This window comes from Aspergillus pseudonomiae (genome assembly GCF_009193645.1).
Source record: "Aspergillus pseudonomiae strain CBS 119388 unplaced genomic scaffold BDV37scaffold_19, whole genome shotgun sequence".
NCBI classification, from domain to species: domain Eukaryota; kingdom Fungi; phylum Ascomycota; class Eurotiomycetes; order Eurotiales; family Aspergillaceae; genus Aspergillus; species Aspergillus pseudonomiae.
The window spans coordinates 223525-244438 of NW_022476011.1; the positions used below are offsets into that span (position 1 = coordinate 223525).

At 47.8% G+C, this 20914-nt stretch overlaps 8 protein-coding genes across 8 annotated transcripts; 6 read left to right on the forward strand and 2 right to left on the reverse strand.

The window, feature by feature from the left end:
* The first annotated feature begins 491 nt into the window (after positions 1 to 491).
* On the forward strand, positions 492 to 4877 carry BDV37DRAFT_243861 (a-pheromone processing metallopeptidase Ste23). Its single transcript, XM_032081469.1, has 2 exons — positions 492 to 1436; positions 1519 to 4877. The coding sequence occupies exons 1-2, from the start codon at positions 969 to 971 to the stop codon at positions 4621 to 4623; spliced, it is 3573 nt and encodes a 1190-aa protein (XP_031943349.1). The 5' UTR covers positions 492 to 968; the 3' UTR covers positions 4624 to 4877.
* A 133-nt stretch (positions 4878 to 5010) lies between these two features.
* Positions 5011 to 6776, forward strand: BDV37DRAFT_243863 (cleavage and polyadenylation specificity factor subunit 5). The gene is made up of 4 exons (XM_032081470.1): positions 5011 to 5246; positions 5326 to 5577; positions 5665 to 5912; positions 5981 to 6776. Exons 1-4 carry the CDS (start codon positions 5206 to 5208, stop codon positions 6265 to 6267), a joined length of 828 nt encoding a protein of 275 aa, XP_031943350.1. The 5' UTR covers positions 5011 to 5205; the 3' UTR covers positions 6268 to 6776.
* Positions 6777 to 7589: 813 nt separating this feature from the next.
* BDV37DRAFT_292569 (uncharacterized protein) lies at positions 7590 to 9829 on the forward strand (the record flags this gene model as incomplete). Its single annotated transcript, XM_032089211.1, has 13 exons — positions 7590 to 7783; positions 7839 to 7935; positions 7998 to 8114; positions 8180 to 8268; positions 8333 to 8548; positions 8629 to 8663; positions 8779 to 8899; positions 8953 to 9005; positions 9041 to 9069; positions 9104 to 9236; positions 9295 to 9475; positions 9621 to 9675; positions 9734 to 9829. 13 exons carry the CDS (start codon positions 7590 to 7592, stop codon positions 9827 to 9829), a joined length of 1416 nt encoding a protein of 471 aa, XP_031943351.1.
* Positions 9830 to 10718: 889 nt separating this feature from the next.
* BDV37DRAFT_292570 (lipase family protein) lies at positions 10719 to 11881 on the forward strand (the record flags this gene model as incomplete). The annotated part of the gene is made up of 4 exons (XM_032089212.1): positions 10719 to 10870; positions 10945 to 11110; positions 11176 to 11512; positions 11582 to 11881. Exons 1-4 carry the CDS (start codon positions 10780 to 10782, stop codon positions 11879 to 11881), a joined length of 894 nt encoding a protein of 297 aa, XP_031943352.1. The 5' UTR covers positions 10719 to 10779.
* A 547-nt stretch (positions 11882 to 12428) lies between these two features.
* Positions 12429 to 14094, reverse strand: BDV37DRAFT_243865 (uncharacterized protein). Its single transcript, XM_032081471.1, has 3 exons — positions 13767 to 14094; positions 13293 to 13682; positions 12429 to 13242 (listed from the first exon to the last, which is right to left on the reverse strand). Exons 1-3 carry the CDS (start codon positions 13833 to 13835, stop codon positions 13036 to 13038), a joined length of 666 nt encoding a protein of 221 aa, XP_031943353.1. The 5' UTR covers positions 13836 to 14094; the 3' UTR covers positions 12429 to 13035.
* Positions 14095 to 15154, forward strand: BDV37DRAFT_243867 (zinc-finger domain-containing protein). Its single transcript, XM_032081472.1, has 3 exons — positions 14095 to 14492; positions 14620 to 14787; positions 14841 to 15154. The coding sequence occupies exons 1-3, from the start codon at positions 14142 to 14144 to the stop codon at positions 14967 to 14969; spliced, it is 648 nt and encodes a 215-aa protein (XP_031943354.1). The 5' UTR covers positions 14095 to 14141; the 3' UTR covers positions 14970 to 15154.
* On the reverse strand, positions 15139 to 16164 carry BDV37DRAFT_243869 (YjbQ family protein). Its single transcript, XM_032081473.1, has 2 exons — positions 15659 to 16164; positions 15139 to 15571 (listed from the first exon to the last, which is right to left on the reverse strand). The coding sequence occupies exons 1-2, from the start codon at positions 15932 to 15934 to the stop codon at positions 15413 to 15415; spliced, it is 435 nt and encodes a 144-aa protein (XP_031943355.1). The 5' UTR covers positions 15935 to 16164; the 3' UTR covers positions 15139 to 15412.
* A 604-nt stretch (positions 16165 to 16768) lies between these two features.
* BDV37DRAFT_281279 (uncharacterized protein) lies at positions 16769 to 18997 on the forward strand (the record flags this gene model as incomplete). Its single annotated transcript, XM_032086784.1, has 3 exons — positions 16769 to 16837; positions 16934 to 18242; positions 18354 to 18997. The coding sequence occupies 3 exons, from the start codon at positions 16769 to 16771 to the stop codon at positions 18995 to 18997; spliced, it is 2022 nt and encodes a 673-aa protein (XP_031943356.1).
* Between the last annotated feature and the right edge of the window lie 1917 nt (positions 18998 to 20914).

The following is a 20914-nucleotide window of genomic DNA, read 5'->3' on the forward strand; positions in this document are numbered from 1 at the left end:
CATATATTATAAGCCATATTCATACTGACCTTTTTTTTACCTGGTACTGGCTGAAGTATTCACAAACAATGTTGGTCATCAGGACAAAAGAATACAGTCTTAACAGATGAGCCACGATACACAAGACTGAAGGCAATATACTTTACCCATCTCTTCCTGGCTTCAGCCTAGAATGGAAGTAAATGAGGTGTAGGCTCATCTGAGTCATTTTTTTATAGCACCATGCAAAAAATGGAGTATTTGGGGAGAAACAAGTTTTGTGAATATGTTGAATCCTTCCAAAGAAGTGTGAAATGAGATAACAATCAGTTATGTAAACCCTAAGAAACGATGAGCTCTTGTTAATGATGGTTATGAGAATATACTGCCAAGTTACACGCAGGTGGCTTTATATTACAACAGCTGCCTTTTGAACATAAAGATAGACCTTGATATTGACGAATTTTATATAGAACAGGGCATATCCTAAGGAAGCCCGGTTGCCACTAAGAAATGGCCGTTGCTAGAGATTGACTCACTGCGCAAGACAGTCTTGTGGGAGCATATCACCCTGTGTATCTGGAAAACATATCACACTGCCTGAACTGAGATGTACATGCCTAAAAGTATACTAACCCTGATCAGTGATGGTCTTGATAGAGGGCCCTTTTTTGGGATGCATTATTGTGGGGAGGCTTCACCGCCTGCAACCCGAGGGAATCCCCGCCTCACCGCCCTGCTATTAATCATCATCCAATGGTTCCTTGTGTTGAACAGCATTGTTGAAATGTCGTGATTGTTGTCATTCTTTCTCCCAACCTCTTTCTTACTACTTCTCCTCGGCATAACCTATTCTCATTGTAAAGTTTCTTTGTGGGGACCATTGCCTTATCCAAGTGACGTGGACCCGCATTGACCCGGTGGCCACATTCATAAGTTCGCCGCCGGCAGCTCGCTCGAGCGGCTTCTTAAGATACTCCCGTTCTCGCATGCCTCCAAGGTCCCCGTCCTCTGCAGCCCTCCGCCTGTGGAACGCTAGGAGTCCCTCACTTTTTACTCCAGTTTATCGCTCGATTGCACATTCCGGCGCCCTTGCGGCGATCGTCTCTCCTTCATCGATTTCGCCACGGTTCTTCTCGCATCGCTCTCCCTGGTCATCCCGTGTGTGCACTCATCATTCCCATCTCTTGTCGATTCGTGCTCCATTCTCCACCAGAACTGCAGCCATGGCCTCGATAGAACGCATTACGGAGCATTTGGACAAGCCGGAGTTGGATGACCGCTCGTACCGCGTTATTCGTCTCCCAAACAAGTTGGAGGCCCTTCTTGTTCATGACCCTGATACGGACAAAGCAAGCGCAGCTGTCAATGTGAATGTTGGCAATTTTTCAGACGCAGATGATATGCCAGGCATGGCTCATGCTGTTGAGCATTTGCTCTTCATGGGAACAGAAAAGGTAGGTTAGATCGTGCTGGCGTGCTCACCTCGTCCCTCTTCTTGAGCGCATGACCGGTAGCTAACCTGTGCTATGAACACAGTATCCGAAAGAAAACGCATACAACCAATATCTAGCATCCCATTCTGGATCGTCTAACGCTTACACCGCTGCCACGGAGACAAACTACTTTTTTGAAGTGTCTGCCACTTCGGAGTCGAGTGATGGGTCGTCGAGTGGCAACAGTACCCCGACAAACAGGACAAACGGGACAAACCCTACCGAACAGACAGGCGGCTCCGAATCTCCGAATAGTAGTAAACCATCTCCTTTATATGGCGCTCTCGATCGCTTTGCACAATTTTTCGTGTCGCCGCTTTTCTTAGAGTCAACGCTGGACCGCGAGCTGAGGGCAGTAGATTCTGAAAACAAGAAGAACCTACAAAGCGACCTGTGGCGTTTAATGCAGCTAAACAAATCTCTCTCAAATCCAGCGCATCCGTATCACCATTTCTCCACCGGAAATTTGCAGACGTTGAAAGAAGAGCCGCAAAAACGCGGGCTGAACGTTCGCGATGAGTTCATCAAATTCTATGAGAAGCATTACTCATCTAATCGGATGAAGTTGGTGGTTCTTGGACGTGAAACATTGGATGAAATGGAGCAATGGGTTGGAGATCTCTTTGCTGGCGTAAAGAATAAAGATCTGCCACAGAACCGCTGGGACAATGTTCAGCCTTGGCTGGCCGACGATATGTGTAAACAGGTTTTTGCCAAGCCTGTAATGGATACTCGTTCGCTTGACCTCTACTTCCCTTTCATAGACGAGGAGCATATGTATGAGTCCCAACCAAGCCGGTATATTAGTCACTTGATTGGCCATGAAGGTCCCGGCAGTATTCTGGCTTATGTGAAGGCAAAGGGTTGGGCCAACGGCCTGTCTGCTGGTGCTATGCCCGTTTGCCCTGGATCTGCCTTTTTCACTGTCTCGATACGGTTGACAAAGGAGGGTTTACGGCAATACCGCGAAGTCGCAAAGGCGGTGTTTGAATACATTGCGCTGATCAAGGAACGGGAGCCCGAGCAGTGGATCTTCGACGAAATGAAGAATCTAGCCGAGGTTGAATTCCGGTTCAAGCAGAAGACACCGGCAAGTCGATTTACTAGTCGCCTGAGTAGTGTCATGCAGAAGCCCTTACCCAGGGACTGGTTGCTCAGCGGCTCGCTCCTGAGGAGATACAACCCGGAGTTGATCAAGAAGGCACTGTCGTACTTGCGCGCTGATAATTTCAGAATGGTTGTCGTTGCTCAGGACTACCCGGGAGACTGGGATCTTAAGGAGAAATGGTACGGCACCGAATACAAGGTCGAGGACGTCCCGAAAGACTTCTTGGCTGAGATTCAGGAAGCCTTGAATAGCACTCCGGAAACCAGGCTCTCTGACCTGCACATGCCCCATAAAAACGAATTCGTCCCCACCCGACTCTCCGTGGAGAAGAAGGAGACCTCGGAGCCAGCAAAGACCCCAAAGCTGATTCGCCATGATGATCATGTACGACTCTGGTTTAAGAAGGACGATCGGTTTTGGGTGCCTAAAGCCACTCTCCATGTCACTCTCCGGAATCCACTGGTGTGGGCTACTCCTGCGAACCTTGTGAAATCGAAGTTCTATTGTGAACTTGTCAGAGATGCTTTGGTGGAATACTCCTACGATGCTGAGCTTGCCGGACTGGACTATCACCTTTCTGCCAGTATCTTTGGGCTTGATGTGTCGGTTGGTGGATATAATGATAAAATGGCAGTGCTTCTAGAGAAGGTACTCACTAGCATGCGTGATCTAGATGTCAACCCAGACCGGTTCCACGTCATTAAGGAGCGCTTGTCACGAGGATACAAGAACGCGGAGTATCAGCAGCCATTCTATCAAGTTGGCGACTACACCCGGTATCTGACTGCCGAGAAAGCATGGCTTAACGAGCAATATGCTGCTGAACTGGAGCACATCGAGCCTGAGGATATCTCGTGTTTCTTCCCCCAGTTGCTCCGCCAGAATCATATCGAGGTGTTAGCGCACGGAAACGTGTACAAAGAGGATGCCCTTCGGATGACGGATTCTGTGGAGAGCATCCTTAAGAGCCGTCCCTTGCCCCAGTCTCAATGGCATGTAAGGCGCAACGTGATCATCCCTCCTGGGTCCGACTTTATCTATGAGCGGGCACTGAAGGATCCCGCAAACGTCAATCACTGCATAGAATACTATCTTTTTGTCGGAAATATGACAGACGACGCTCTCCGAGCGAAGCTTTTGCTATTCGCCCAAATGACGGACGAGCCTGCGTTCGACCAACTGCGAAGCAAGGAGCAACTGGGTTACGTCGTTTGGAGTGGTGCACGTTATTCGGCCACGACTATCGGTTATCGAGTAATTATCCAGAGTGAGCGTACTGCCCAGTATCTGGAATCCAGAATCAATGCATTCCTGAGCAACTTTGGCAAGGTCTTGGAGGAGATGTCGGATGAAGAATTCGAGGGCCACAAACGGAGTGTCGTCAATAAGCGCTTAGAGAAACTTAAGAACCTGGGCTCTGAGACCACTCGGTACTGGACCCATGTTGGTTCTGAATATTTCGACTTCCTGCAGAACGAGTCCGACGCTGCTAACGTCCGGTCCTTGAGCAAATCTGACCTTATCCACTTCTATCAACAGTATATTGATCCTGAGTCAACCACAAGGGGTAAGCTTTCAGTGCACCTGAAGGCTCAGGCTGGTGCCAATACAAAAGAGCCAAACGAGCAGAACTCTGAATTATCGTCGCTACTTGCGAAGCAGTTGGAGACTGCCGGGTTTGCTGTGGATAACGATCGCCTGAAGATTGTGATCGAGAAACTCGATATTTCCGCTGGAAACGAGGGTCAGATTTTGGCTGCCCTCAAGACGTTCCTTGCCTCTGAGGTGAATCTGTCCGAGGAGCAAATTAAGCCGATCCTTGAACAGGCGGAACAGAACATAGCCTTGCACTTGAAGCAAGCTGGTCCTGAGTCTAACAAAGAAGTATCCGTGACGAATGGCATTGGAAAACTTGGAGAAAACCAGGATCCGACCTATATCACCAACGTTTCCGAGTTCAAGGCACGCCTTGCTGTCAGCGCTGGCCCGAGCCCAGTGACGGACTTGAGCGAGTATGAGGACTTTGATGCTAAGCTCTAAGAGTGAAATCTAAGAGCTGTATTCTCTTTCTTTTTTATTCTGTTAGACATAGTCAATCTGTATAGATTCAGCATTGAACATGTGGGTGTTGGGGTGGGTGATGGTAAGGCATCGGTTGGGGTTACTGGAGCTATGGGATCTCGGTATGTACGTAGTAGATCCACTTAGAAACCAAGCGGTTCAGATGTTGGTTTAACATTATTCAATGCTCGCGGAATAAGGTAAACCAATCAGAATCTGATGCATAATGAAAGGAATTGTAGATACTTTGTCTTCACATAGATTATTAGAAACTGGAAGGATATGGACTGATGTGCTCTGGTTGTGTCGAACATCGATCGGTGTAAAGTAAATAGCGCTCTCGGGGCGGTGGAATGTTTTCGCGGGGCGAGTCCGACGGCCATAACAAAGCTAACTACGGTTTACTCCATCCGCTTCTCCATCAGCGCTCCGGTAGACCTCCGCCGTATCAAAGTTGCGACTGAACACAGCGGCGCCAAAATTCACTCAATTTTATAGTTATTTGAAATTTAGCTCGCACGAACACTGCACCTTTCATTTCTAAAACAGATAGTCGCCAATATGTCAACTACCACGACGACGGCGATGCAAAGCTCTCGCCCGTATGTCTCTGCTTCGTTTATCGAACCTACCCACGGCTTCTGTCCTCACTGGCGGTTACTGATATTTCATTTCTCGCAGGCCTATCATCCCTAAAGATTTCTCCGCTCAGCAACCTCAAACGATCCGTTTATATCCACTCTCCAATTACACATTCGGTACCAAAGAAACCCAACCGGAGGAGGACCCCTCAGTCCTGGCCCGTCTAAAGCGCCTTGAGGAGCATTACGAGCAGCATGGCATGAGACGGACTTGCGAAGGTGTTCTTGTTTGCCACGAACATAACCATCCTCACGTGCTGATGCTACAAATCGCCAATGCCTTTTTCAAGCTGTACGTGTTGCTTTCTCTAGCTACACCGACTGCCGTGGCCTGCAGTGCGACATACCACAGAGAACCGTAGACTGACCATCAACCTAGTCCCGGCGACTATCTTCACTTCGAAGACGATGAGGTGGAGGGTTTCAAGAAGCGATTAAATGAGCGCCTTGCGCCTGTCGGGTCGCAATTCTCGGGAGAAGGCGTCAACGAGGACTGGGAAATCGGCGACACACTTGCGCAATGGTGGCGGCCGAATTTTGAGACCTTCATGTATCCCTTCCTGCCTGGTCATGTTACCCGGCCAAAGGAGTGCAAAAAGTTGTACTTCATTCAGCTGCCTAAGAAGAGTGAGTCTCGAGCCTTGACTCTTGCACTTGTTTCATGTTGGACCTGTCTGACTTTGTTCCTTTTCCAGAGGTCCTCTCAGTACCGAAGAACATGAAGCTTCTTGCTGTGCCGCTTTTCGAACTATACGACAACACCGCCCGTTATGGTCCACAACTATCGGCCATCCCTCACCTACTGTCTCGGTATAACTTCGAATTTGTGGATGAGAACGACAACGTCGTCGCGGCGACCCCGGGTACACCACTGCCTGAAGGCCAGATCCCTAAGACCAAGGTCCTCGCAGGAGACAATGATGGGCAGGATGAAGGAATGGCCGACTACACTGGAGATCCCACCGAGAATGGAGGACAGTGAGGACTGGCCCGGTCCGAGGGTGAGTACATATATGCGTTGCTCAGCAATCAGATGTTAGTCTGTTTGCGTCCCATTGATTGCCGTTTCTTCAAAGACATGATGAGTTTTATTATTGGCCGGCGTTTTGAGGAGCGGGATATTCTCTGTTGTATTTTCCCGATAACGATCCATCCTGGCTTAATTACTAGAAAATTTAGAAGAGAAAGGATTAATCGGTTGATTCGTAGCGTGTATTCTATGTTTTCTTGCTGTCGTTCCGAGCCTCTACTTTTGAATAAGTATCTTTCTACTTTTCACGCAGCAACAACAGCTCTCTTCTCATGACAGGTTGTAAGGGGCAGACCCACCAAGTTTTTAAGCTTCTACCAGGAAAATCATTGGTCTGAAAGGCGAGCTGGAAGATCAAGGTAGGCCATTAAACTTCCCTTCATTACATAGGACTTTATTTTGGACCGTTGTCAAAATATCACGTAGTAGGACGACTTTTGTTGTTTGTCACCAGGAATGCTGTCGGTATCTAATAGGACAGAGAAAAGATTACAGACAGGATTGATCAATAAGAGCTTATCACTTCCAGTTAAAAAATATTCAGCTGAGGCTTATTCCTGCTCCAGCCTCAGCCGGAGCCGAACCAGGGTGTTTGACCCACGCAGCCTGACTGTGGAGATACAGCAGTATAGATCTATAACCTAACTTCTACCCTTGGTAGCTTTTCCAGCTGGTGAACTCTCCCAAGTCTCGGTATGAGGCACAGGAGACTTCTAATACTAGATAACTTTAACTTCTGAGAATGTATACAACTGAGTAGGATCCCAACCAGAGGTCAAACGTATCTGCGTCAAGCACAGGAAGGGAAGAGGAATAGGGGATGGAGGAGCCAAAGCACAGTGATCGAAAACACTAGATAGAAAAGTAATATCTATCTAGGTCCCTGTACCCCGCCTTGCAGCACTTGTTGTTCAGCTTCGATCAATATCATGCCTAACCCTACACTCATGCCAATGCACCAGATCCCCACCGATACATAGAAAATATCCCTGGTTGTGGAGCTGGAGCTAGGGTAGATGTTTCGTCCCCTATAGTATCTTAGCGGAAATCTCACCGACTTTTACTGAAAAGTTTGACCAGCATTCTCGAGCCACTGCAGGTAATCAAATACGGGGTACAGGAACAATAATATCACACCGCAATATGGTCCCTCGCTATACCTCATACAGCAGGCTTTGACGGTATATACATATAAATCAGACATTACTCCATAGCCTTGGTACCAAGACATAAGCCAAGTCCTTGAAATGTCACAATAACTCAACAAATCAGCAATGTCGTCTGAAAAGACCGAGGACTTAAACTGTTATACTGTTTTGCGCGTGCACAAATATGACTCCGACAGTGAAGCATCGACCCCACAACGCCTCATCCAGGTTGAAAAGGACAAGTTCGCCAACATCGGAAAGGAAAAATTGGAAGTACTTAGGAAATTTTTCATAAGTGAAAAGGTCTTCGATTCTTCAGAGTAAGATATATATTGGGCCCGTGGAGAACCAGTGCAGCGGCTTACACACACCCAGCATATCTAGCCCATTCTGCGATAAAAATGGGTCTGAAATGTCCGACTCAACCATGGTGAAGCTTTACTTTAGCGTAATTGACGAGGCAAAGGAGGAAGTATGAAAAGCATGATTCATCTTCCACAGAAGCTTTACTAATGTCCCTATAAGATAACGAAGATGTCGGCAACTTCAGCTTCTCAATTGAATGTGTATTTCAAGCAGAAGAAGACACGCACCGCCCTTGACGATGAAACGAAGGAGTTCCTCAAAAAGCAACTGGATCTGACCACGAAGGTGGGTCCTCAGCTAGGAACACCCCATCGTAGCTTGTCTTGATCTGCTAAGTTGTTGCAAAATAGGACCAGAAGTTGTCGGAGGCGGACCTCAACAGGCTCAAGTCAACATTTGATGCAACCAAGCGGAAGGCGACGGCAGGATCGAAGCAGAGGTATGTCCTCTCATAACGATAGTGTCTCAGTGCTCAGAAAAGGCCCATGAACCTATCTACCCAGCCATGCTGCCGACTTGACCGAAGAGCAGTGGAGTATTATTACACAGACGAACTGTCTTTTCAGTGGCTATAAGATAGTGAGATATGAGAAGATAATAGGGGGCCCCGCGCTGCTGGATCCCCCCAAGTCGGCTAGCGACAAGAAATCAAGTCTAAGCAAGATCCAGGGCAAGGTGACAACAGAAATGAAAGTTGAACGTACCCCCTACAGCGGTAGGTAGAGTTTCCATTATGTGGTATGCTAGCATGGATAGGTACTAATCAATGACATCCTGTAGCGTTTTAACTAAAGAAAAGGCCATTTCAGAAGGATGAGATATCAGCTGATCCTGGTGAAGGATATCTCATTTCAGGAACTCCGATAGCACCTGGGGCTGATAATGTGGGGGTATAGGCTTCTAGCATACCAGGCGCATAGCTGACAATTTATGTGCTATCTAGCTTGAGTTAGGATCCCTCGATTCCGAGTCGATGACGATTCGTATGTGAGCGTTTATGAGACGCAAAACGCTCTAGAGAATTCACTTGCAAAGGGCTCGTTTCCCGAGACTGCAGTTCAAGCGTCTGTGTAAGTTTGATCATACACCCTCCTGATGGTTGGATGTAGCTGACTTATGACAGCGGCGGTGGTTTCTGGGGTGTATCCGCCGCAGCCAGCGCTGGATTCTCCGAAAGTAGTAAAGGCGTTCAGTAACCGCAAACTCTGAAGAGAAAAGAACAATGCACATTACTTACAAGGTACAGCTGTTTGTGAGAGGCAATTGTTAAATAGCAAGCGTTAACCATCAACGGTTTCCGCGTGTTACTGTGTGACAAAGATTCTCTTGAGATCACCGAGGAATGCAAACGTGAGATCAAAAAGGTTCAGGACAAAAAGAGTTTGATAGCCTTTAGCAAGAAGTTTGGTTCGTAATTCGTTTCCCTACTATATTGCTCGATCGACGGGTTTAACCATGCTTGAAGGTGATATCTTCCCCCAAAGGGTTCAACTTGGCGGAGCTCTGTTCGCCAGCGAGGACAGCGCTGCCGATAGTGCTCAAACCAAGAAGAACCAAGCTCAGGCTATGAAAGTCTCTGCTGCTGCCTCCTTCTCATCATCATGGGCCCAAGCATCCCGCCAGCGCAAGCCACGAACAGGGCAACAGTTCTATTCAGAACACATCTAAACAGAATCTCACGAATGCAATGGCCTGGGAGGACTGGGGGCGATACATTGCTATGTAATAAGTGAGTATTTAGCACCACGGGGCGAATATCCGCCATAATATATGCTAATGATAATATTATAGCCCTCCGCAGTGGTGTGCAACCGTGGGTGACTTCTACAAATGGAGGGTAATTAACGTACGTCCATCTCTCAATGTCTGGTTATCGAATATTAACTGATTTACCACAACAATAGCAAAGCGATGTTCTCCCGCTTTACGAGGCGCTTGATGAAATCAATGGTAATACAAATTTTGCCACACAATTCGAACAGGCTGCGAAGAGAGGCTGAAGAATTCCACTGTGAGATAGCCCTACGTTCGACCTCACTGGACCCTCTTTTAAAGAAGCACCTGCTAGTGAACCAAAACGTGCTCACTCAACGTCCCAGACTCGTTTAACTAATATAGAGGAAACGGAATCCTTCCGAAGGGAGAAATATCGGCGATATGACAATAGTTCATCAACGCTCCATCGCCAAGATCTCCGTTGGTTCAAAAATCTCCTACGGCAGAGATGGCTCAGTGATAAGCACTGAATACATCTACGGAACGGAACAGAAAAGAAGGGATCATCCAAGACAAAATGAGCCAACGAGAGCCGTTGATTGGTCCCAGCTGTCCCTAGGACCTGGAAATGCTATTCATTAACCGTTAGGGTAAGGAACTGGGAAGGTCCCCACTAGCGAACCCATGGATAGCGATGGGAACTATGAACTTGGCGGCAGGGACGCGGGTGACTTAGTTCCTCTGTCGTATGCACTCTGCGCAGAATTCTAACATTGTAGCCTCCCTGTCCTGTGGTCTTGGCTTCTGATTCGTTCCCATTGCAGTGATCTAAGCCTCTATATACTGCCGATCTTCAATTCTGCATTGGCCTTCTTTCGCCTATTGTTTGAGCTTTATTGCCTGATACTGGGATACGCTACGATGTATCTTAGTGGATATGATCTGTGCACTCCGTATCCCACCGGAATACCGTTGGGGAGTTTGAACTTCTGGTGTGGAGATTGTGGTAGTGGCGAGTGCTGCCTGTCCGTGCCTAGACATATAAGGTTGTTTAAGGATTCCAGGGATGACTCTGGATCGGTTTGAATCAGGGAGAAACTACAGGTCTAAGTACCTCCGGGGTTGTGGCATCCCAAGTGGCTAATTTCTGGGTTCATATAACCTGTCCCTTCATTTCAATTGACTTTTCCTTTGTTTAATACATATATTATTCTTTTTATATAATATTCGCGCAATGCGCCATTTCGGTAAAGTTTTGACAGCTTTCGGGGCCTGTGCAGGGCTGGGCGTTGCTGCCCCTTCTTCGGCTCAAATAACCCCCCGAGGTGAGTGTGGACAGCCACCCCTGTGCATGAGGTATTCTATCATATGAGAGGTCAGATTCTAATTATGGCTTTAGAGGTCTCGCCACAATTCCTTCAACAGCTCACCCTATACGCCCAGTACGCGGCAGCGGCATACTGCTCCGCCAACACCAACTCTCCGAATACGAAGCTCACCTGCTCAGTTGGAAATTGTCCTCTTGTCGAGGGCGCGAATACAAAGACTTTGGCCGAGTTTGAAGAGTGCGTCTACTGACTTCATCCCAAGCACCCATATCCCAAACCCGCTAACATACGAATCAAAACAGAGCTGAATCCTTTGGTGATGTAGCCGGATTCCTCGCCGTAGATGAATCCAACAAGCATATCGTTCTCTCCTTCCGGGGAACCAGATCGATAGAGACCTGGGCTGCCAACGTCCAGTTCGCAAAGGAGGATGTCGATGAGCTCTGTGACGGGTGCGAAGTGCATACCGGCTTCTGGAAGTCATGGGAGTCGGTAGCTACCGCTACGATGAATGGCGTGAAGAAGGCCCTTCAGGCTTATCCAGGGTTCAATCTTGCCGTGACCGGGCACAGTTTTGGTGGTGCAGTTGCGACGCTTGCGGCGACTGTTCTGCGGAATTCGGGATCTCGGGTTGAGTTGGTGAGTCTTTTCTCTCTCTTTTGGGCTTGGCTCTACGGTATGAGTCCGGTACTAATGTGATGGGAATAGTATACCTATGGAGCGCCCCGTGTGGGCAATGAGGAATTCGCCGACTATGTCTCGGGCCAGGGCTCAAACTTCCGTGTTACTCATTCCAATGATATCGTTCCTCGCTTGCCACCTCGTCTGCTTGGGTATCACCAGATCAGCCCTGAGTACTGGATCCCCGCGGGGAACAATGAGACCGTTGGGACGGCGGATATCGAGATGATCAATGAGGTTGACTCTGATCTGGGAAATGCTGGACAGAAGACACAGAGCATTGAGGCGCATAAATGGTATACTGACCATATATATGAGTGTAAATAGGTTGTGTGGTCTTATTATCTTCGGACAATCTCTCGGTATTAATAATATTTAATAACAGCTACACTGATAGACACTTTACAGTAGATGAAGAGATCCCCTACAGTGACGTGGATATTATTTGCCAGCAGTACATATCATATCATATACCGTGATGGCTGATATGGAATGGTTGCATGTACCAATATGTACCAACTCTAAAGACATGCTAGACAAGATAGATTAGTGCAGAAAACAACCTAGGTAACTTGGACGGGAAAAATGAAGGAATACAGAAAGGACAAAGGTTGGTATGCGGAGCAGTGTATGCTGCACAGATCTGGCTATTGCTCCATTCCCCGTTACTGAAAGAAAACCTGTTCTATGTTGGCACACCTGCCAATTGAGAGAAACGGTTCGAGATTGTAACGGATCGAGTTAAGTATTATATATCCTACAGCATCACGACATTGAGAGAGAATGGAAGGGGAGTTGCTTATACAGTGTGATTAGTGGTTTTGACTAAATTATATTCATCATAAATGACTGCAAGTTACGTAGATAATAGATAAAATATTCATGTGGCTGGGTCTTGAACGTGAGTGATCTTGTCGGCTCAGCTTCGTGAATTCATGTTGAATTCAAATCTTGATTTCCGGGACTATTGAAGGAATCTAACTATGCCGTCATCTCAGTTTTTAGACATGGCTGATAGAAATAGATCACGAGGCCGCACATTCTGGTCTCTCATGACGACAGCCAGCAGAGCCACGACAGACGCCTAAGTGAGTCTTTCTTGCTCGATGTCGAGGAGCTCACCATCAAAAACCATACTTTCGATGTCGGCTTTGTAAGAAACGACGCCCATAAGCGGAAGGGAGTCCTTATATAAAGCGGCGCAGCACCAGTGGTGGTAAGCAGCATCGGGTTCCGCGCAGATAGTTCGGCTCCGACGTTGCTGGGAAGCAAAGCGCACCAAAGAGAAACAGAGGAAAGCGCAGAATATATGTGCTGGAAATCTCTCGTCGCAATCTGCTCCGAAGAAATCGGTGGTACCCCTGTTGATGAAGACGCCGCACGCTGTGGCGATATGGGGCAGATGAGGCTGGCGAGAAGCCCGTGGGCAATATCACCGTGTTGTCCTGCAGGATGGCGAATAATTCTTAGACCGAACTACTTTATTTGTGTTTGCGCTTCTTCTGAGACTTGTTGCCTCCAACAGAGCCTTGACGTCCACCAGAGATGCTCGTTAATTTCGAGAGCTTGACCTTCGGAGGTTGTTTCGACGCCTTTGCTTTGGCTTTGTTGATCATAGACTCGACATCATCTTCGTCTTCATCCTCGTCCTCCTCAGAACCAGACTCATCACCGCCCGTGTTGCGCGTCTATAATGGTCAGCAAGACTAATCCCCTGACTTTGAAGATGCGAACAAACCTCAGTCTTCTTCTTCCGTTTGAAGTTACCATACGTCTGTCTCCCTCCATATGCCAAGTCATCGTCATCATCAGCGTCGAGAGAACCATTGGCAACAATGAAGGGCGGCGGGGCATATTGGTGCACAGGGTCTTCAGCAAAATCAATCACCCATTCTGTTTCACCTGATTCCGCAGCCTGACGCGCAATAGCTTCCCGACGTTTCTCTTCTTCCGCCGCAAGAGCGGCCGAGATAGCCTCAAGATCCTTCGAAGGTGTAGCTGCCGGGCTATAAGATTGTTCACCGGGTGCGAATCTTTGGCGTTTGGGGGTAGGAGTGTTTGAACCTTCGGTGGAAGGCGGCTGAGACGATTCTTTAGCGGCAGCTGTAGCGGCGGATCGTTGCATAAACTTGAATCAATCAGTTTGTGTTTGCTAAACTCCAGTTGACAAAGATCGTATAAATCCGTAAAAGCCCAAATGCAAGCGACATACTTTCATCGTGAGAAGACGTGAAGACATTGTCTTCTCTGGCTTGGAGCCAGTCGCAGGTGAGCCGGCCATGACGAGGTTGTGACGGAAGATTTGCCGAAACTAGACAGACTCGGAAACTCTTTTTCTTAATGTATCGTGCAATAATATGTAGATATAGCGATGAAAGATCGCGACAAAAAAACATGAGCCAAAAGCGGAACAAATTCGCAAGCGGCAGAATTGGGTCAGCAGCCGCAGGAGAGACGCCGATTGGCTCTTCAAGCGGCGGCGCGAGCTCCCGCAAACCTCACCCTTTGAAGCCGACTTCTCACCTCCGCTTCACCCGCCATCCTCAATTGCCCTCTGCACCAAGTCCCAGGGACTCAATTGCTCAACATGTTGCCTTTGGCTCGAAGCCGGATCGCGGCGTTCTCTGCCGCCTGGACTCCTCGCATTGCCGCCCGGGCCAGCTACACCACCACCGTCCCTCGTTTCTCCGAGAACAACATCCCAGCCAACGACCCGAACGCCCCGCAACCACCCAAGCCCAATGTATCCACCACCAATGCCACTCCTGTTGATGCTATGGGTTCCCGGGATGCGCCTTTGAGGGAGGATGTCGAGGCTAGCGAGCGCAACCGCCAGCTTCAGGCTCCTAACCGTGCCAGGACCTGGGCCGCCAGCCAGCAGCCAAGAGAGAAGGCTATGACTGGACCTCGCTTCGAGCAGACAATCATGGAGATGCAGGTATGTTTAGGCATTACAATTGCAATTGGATGTTGTGATGTGATGGATTTACGGACCGGATCCGAGACTTGGAACTGCGCAAGTACCACGCGTGACAGACCGATCAGCTAACAAGTATCAAAACTAGCCCCAACCTTATGCCGCCATTGAGCTCATCCACAAGCAGCCCGTCCGCTGGACAAAGAAGAGAGTCGTCAGCTGTGACGGTGGTGGTGGCCCTCTCGGCCACCCCAGAATCTATATCAACACCGACAAGCCCGAGATTGCTACCTGCGGCTACTGTGGATTGCCTTTTGTAAGATCCATATTCAAACTTCAGATTTGTGCAAGTCGCTAATATTGTGATAGGCCCACGAGCAGCACCGTGCATACCTCGAGTCCCTCCCCGCTACCAGCTACCCCCTCAAACCCACTGGTGACGCCGCCGAGGTGAACGAGACTCAGCGTGTCACCGAGGGTGGTCTTGAACAGCGGTAGAGCATTGTTTTTGGCGTTGATGATTGTTTGTTTTTCTTGCCCTCTCTTTGCCTTCAGAGGGGCGTTGTACAGATTGTACCGATCAATGAGTTAGAATAAAATGTTTTCATATCAATTGATGATCGCTTAATCAGTAGTAATACGGCGCCGGGACCATATTCAATATGATGAATGCATCGTGACCTCCACCTGTGAATTCTAATAGTGTTCGGACAGAGTTGGTGGAATTGTCTGGCACGGTTTGTGGAACCAGAGCTCGTCATCATGAATTCCCTCTGTGGGGAGGCTGAAAAAGTGTTGACTAGACTATCTGCTTATGTCCCGATGTTTTATAAAAAGTTATCGACACGTACACTGTACACCACGGCGTTTTTTTCTAAACCCCTCCAACAACTTCCGTATAGCGTCATAAATCATAAATTCCCCCTTATTTCGCCATCGAGTCATTTCTTTTGTCCCTGTATGGTAGCGACAACATTTCTTCTATGCGTCTGAGTTCTGAACTCCAAATACCAAATGCCCTGCCAAGTACCGGTGGCCAACTTCCCGTTGGAAATCGGAATGCTAACGGAAGCTCCAATCAATGCGGACTTAACATGTGCCTATTCGGTACATCAGTACAATACTCTCAGGCATAGCCGGTAGTCCTTCATGTAAGGCTTATTATCCATGGTCAAAGGTATAAATACCGGCATATCATCTTCTCCCTCCGCTGAATGGCGATAGAGTGTTCCCTCCTCATCATAGGGTACAATTCGCTCAAGCGCATCAGTCATATCTGCCTGCACATCATTATCCCAGTTCTCGTTTAGTGAGAGGGCGCAGCTTGTATGCTTGATGAAGAGGTGTAAGATGCCGACATCGTAATCTTCGATCTCAGGAAGTTGATCTGTAACCTCTTGGGTGATCAGGTACGAGCCGCGGGACTTCGGCTTGAGAGAAAAGGTTTTCTGGAACCAGGACATGTTGACTTTGGGTTCGTAGTAAGGACCGTTCTCTGTCTTCTTGGGCTCTCCCTGTCGCGATGAAATGCAGTGCCTGCTGAGCGATACGCGTTAAAATATGATATAGGTGGGGTTGGAGATTATGTCTGAAGGAGGATTGGAGCGAGGAGGCCAATTACAAGGCTCGAAAAAAAATCAATTCAGGATATGGATATGGAATAAAACGTACCCCGAGTATAGTAGTTACCTTGACTCCGAGAATGTTTTGATCTCTTGTTTCCGTCGTGGTTGATAATTGATGAGTAGTCGCCGGACTAGATAAATCCGTCCAATGGTGGGGACAATTTATGGGCCCCCATCGACGTCATGTCATTTTACACGTTGTTAATCTTATTTGAAACCTGATTGGGCTCTTATATTACTTGATTACTACCAGAGACTTTTCTGACATCGCAGGGTATCAGTTGTGTTGAAACCAATTTGGTCATCATTGCTGCTACTTTACCAGCACTGAGACAATGCTTACGTCTGCTTGTATCTGGCATCAATACTAAGAGCCTTGGACTATGGAAGAGATTTAGCCATATGTGTGCGCAGACGCTCAACATAGAAGAAAGAAGCTTTTGGCAGGCCCCGAATAACATGGTTGATCCAAGCTCACCTTTGCCCACCGGTTTATACGGAGGTCTTTAAGCCCGATGAGTGTTTAATCTTTACGAAGAGATTTGCATAGAATAATAATTCCTTATTTGTTGTTCGTGGGATGCAAGTGTAAAACTGGCGGCTCATTACTACGCATATTTGAGATTTGCTCCATTACATATGTGGACGTATGCCATGCGAAACTATCCCGAGATGGCTAAGGATGTCCAAAGCCTGAAGGTCAAGGCTAAGCCCACTCGTGCAAAAGCAGATGAGAGAGTGGTATATGATATGGCAGCCCTTGCACGAGATTTGGGCTTCCGTTCCAAGTAAATCGAGGCGATTTTGAAGCAATCACCTGATCGGCAGATCGCGCAGGCAGCCCTCCTTAAGGCGCGGAAACCCGACCGTTATCACTATGACAAGGAGGTCTTTGAGTCCCTCGTCGGCCAAATGTCGCGGTGTTTTTCTCATGCTGCCCCTAACCAGGGCCAGCCAGCTGCAGATCTCATCACAGGTCGAGCGGTTAAGCTTAAAGACCGGTGTGGAATTCCTCCAGAGCAAACCCAGCAGCTAGATCGCCCGTATCTATTCGTCGACCAATTACATGCTGAATTATTACTACAGCAAAAAGTTTCATCGCTCTATGTGAGACAGTCTGTTTACTATGCATTTTTTGGTAAACTCTCTACACCCCGTCAGCCTAGGGCCACGGCTGGAAGTGGCCCATCAGAACATGCCTCTGACAGGTCTTCTCCCTTATTTATGCCGGATGATAGTGCTCATTTACAATCCCGATCGGTGGTAGATAATCGCCTACAACACAGTGATCTTGCGGAACACCTTGAAGATCGTAGGCAGGAACAGGAAACTCACCGCGAACGGCGACGTCAAAGGCGGGAGGAGAGGTGGTATCGGCGTCGGGAACGTCGGCACCATAGAGAGCGAGCGACTCAATACATGCTGATTCCACCTAGAGCGCCGCCCTCCAGACAAGCGTCTACTATAACTGAGTCAAATGAGGTACTTCTCATTAATGGTGGAAGCCAGGGGGACCAACTATCGGACGATGAGCTACGAGTTGAGACAGGCTTAAATGCGCCGAGGCTCGAAGACAGAATTGAAGAAACCTCAATAGAGATGATAGACCAGGACCTAGTTCAACATGGGGCTGAAGAAATAACCGAGAACGAGCGACTAGAAAACGGCGCACCGATAGAAGAAGGACATCGGGAATGTCATCATGATGACCTCCCCAACCGAGTCATCTCCGACAGGAGTTACAAGGACATTACTGATCCAGCTCAGTCGCAGGATGAGCAAGGTCACGCCGCTGAAAACAAGCAAAGGCAAGGCGAGCAAGTCGCACGAGATTGTGCGATGGCTCTCGACCAATTGCAAAACGGGGCCGCAAACTTGCCTTTGACACCCGAATATAACGACAGGACCGTTGAACCTGCTCGGCCCGTCACTCCACTAGACATTATAATTACCAGATGGCGTGAACGAGGATCTCAATTGGGCGAGGAGAACTCAAAAGGGCTAACAAGTCCAGGTCTCCGAAACGGAACACTGGAGACGGTTGCTGCCGACCATTTAGAATGGGGCTTCGGGGATAGTGTTTCTGGCTCTGAGCAGGAAACTGAGAAAGTGCTTGATGCGCCAGCAACGCAAGTCACGCGGGAAGGTCAGTCAGTGACAGTCCCGGAAGCACAAGAAATAGAAAGTCCAATAACTCCAAGAGCTCAATCGGAGACATCTATATCGTCACTTAGTCAACAAGAGTAAGGAGTATCAGCAGCCGGTCAGCCTGGCGCGGAGCAAATCCAGAAAGAACAGGATGACAGGGTAGCGGCAGAGCAGGCACTTTTCGACGAAGATGTCCACCTGACTGAAGAGGAAGCAGAGATACAACGCTCTGAATCTGCCCCGAACAACCGAAAGCGTGTAGCCCCAGCAAGAAAGGCCCACAAGCGCCTTCATGACGGGATAATTGTTCTAGGTGATGAAGCACAAAAAACTTTTACGCAGTTGGAGTCCACTGCATGCACAGAAGGTACACCGGCCACTGAATCCTACCAGCGAAAGAGACCGAGACTACAAGACGTAACAATAAGGTTTCTAGCCTACGAGAGTCGCGGTGACTGGAGAACTCTGGAAACCGTAACCGTCAATGTGTCCGCCCTAGGGGATGCACAAAGAATTGCTAATCGCTATGCGCGGCTGCATGATCTGAATGCACGGTTCTATAACCGTTCTCTAAGGAAAGTTAGTGTCAATCATTGTGTTCGCGCGATGATTGATGATGATAGCTTGACCATCTTCATGAGCTTGGGTAGAGACTTGAAAGTCACTCGGCTACTGGTGGCCTCAGTTGCAAGAATGCTGAGTGTTAAGCAATCCACGGCGAGAGATGATATATTAAATAAGCGGCAAGCATAGCAACGATGGACATTGTACTCTTAGGGCGGAAACGGTCGGTCTGTAGTCCTACAAGGTCTCAGCTACATAGTCCGACGACTGGAGCGGTCTTGTATTTGTCTGGGTCGCCAGTTAGCGGATTGAGGGCCATGCAGGATTCAGGACTGTGGTCTCAAGACCTGTACTGTCTAAGGAACATGGTATTATGTGCTCTGTAATATACTATTGGACTTGCACTGTTAGTCCTGACATCCTAGCCATAGATATCTAGACTTCAATCACTTGCCCTACGGCTTTGTATCCATAACCTGAACGGTATTTAAACTAGGGATACGTGTCGATACATGTTCTAAAGCCGCGAGCTAACCACTGTTGGCGATTTCAAACCTCACCAGTTCTAATTTTACGATATATTGCCAGTAAGGTCGTCGGGCCAGCATGCATGATTGTAACTAGCCTGCTGCATGCCTCATGTGTTCACTAAAAGACCTTTTCCAACTATATGCCAATCCGGATATTGGCCCATCCGTTATCGCTTAGGCCAGTAAGCCAGTCAGGGATGTCTTGATACAACTGAGACTGATGAACTTTGCCAGAAAAATAGTCATAGGCGGTAGAGACCAACCAGAAGCATTGATATATTCAAGAACAGCGACCTTTTCGCGATTCCCTGTCTATACAACTCGTACCCAGCATATTCGATGACAAGATGCAATAATGACTGTAACTGTATAAGCTTCCCCCATTTGAGGGTCTCATCAAAATTTTAAATTTCCTATTCAAGAATACATATTTTACTATACTATTCAACAAGATTAAACCACCGCTTTATAATCTTAGGATCCTCACAATTTACACACTGTAAACCATATTTGCATGTATATTTTGTTATAAGATCATCATGTGCTTTACCAGTGTGTAAACAATGTGGGTCTACTGGTCTTGGCTGAAATTCCGCGTGCAACCAACTGTTCAACTGATATTCAACTTTCTAGCCATCACTATGGCCCATGCCAATCTACCAACACATTATTCGACAGCCGCCACGGTATGCTCTTCCCATGACCGCCTTAGGTACAATCACCCGTAAGGTCTCTTCTAGTTTGGACTGTGTCCCAGAGACCGTTTACCACGATAGAGGAACCACTTGTGAATCTTAACCTCGGCTGCGTAAAGGGAAACCCAGAAGGAAGCCAATGGCATCCAATGTCGCTCCAGGCGGAGAAACAAGTTCAGGCGTTGCTGGAAGTGGGTTGACCTACATTAACTACAGTTGTAGCAGTATCTTATCTTCTAAACTAAGTTGTCTTGCATATGCCGGCATACCGTCTGCAGCAAAGCTTTGTTGTTCTCTTGACCCTGGGCATCAATCTTTTGGGGCTCCTTTTTCTTTTTACTCTTTGTATCGTAGGGCCTCGATATGGAAGCAAGAGATTATAGAGTTGCAAAGTTAGCATATCATTTAGACCCCTGAGGTAGATGCCCCAAACTTAGATCTACATTTTGACCAGATTTATCGCAAGATCCTTCCTTTTAGTCAATCTGTTCCACATGTCTAATCTCCTTTCCCAGGATCATTTGCTCAACCCTCTAGGACAGAGTATTTACCATCAAAAATGCTGCCGCCTCGACACTATGGAAGCCTGCAGTTATTTTAAGTCACTGGAAGAGTCCAAAATAAGAAACTTGTGCTGGGAAACATCCGCAACAAACCCCCAACCCGCCCCAACAGACCAGTTATGATATATAGGAAATATCCCACCCGTTCACAACTCATAGTCACCAATCACTTCAGCCTACCATGTTGCTGTGGTAGTCCATATCTTGACTGTTCCATCATCCGAACCTGATGCCATATATTTGCGGTCATATGAGAATACAACTGAGTTGACGTGATCAGTATGGTCTTTAAGCGTGTGGATGCAGGTCCAATTATTA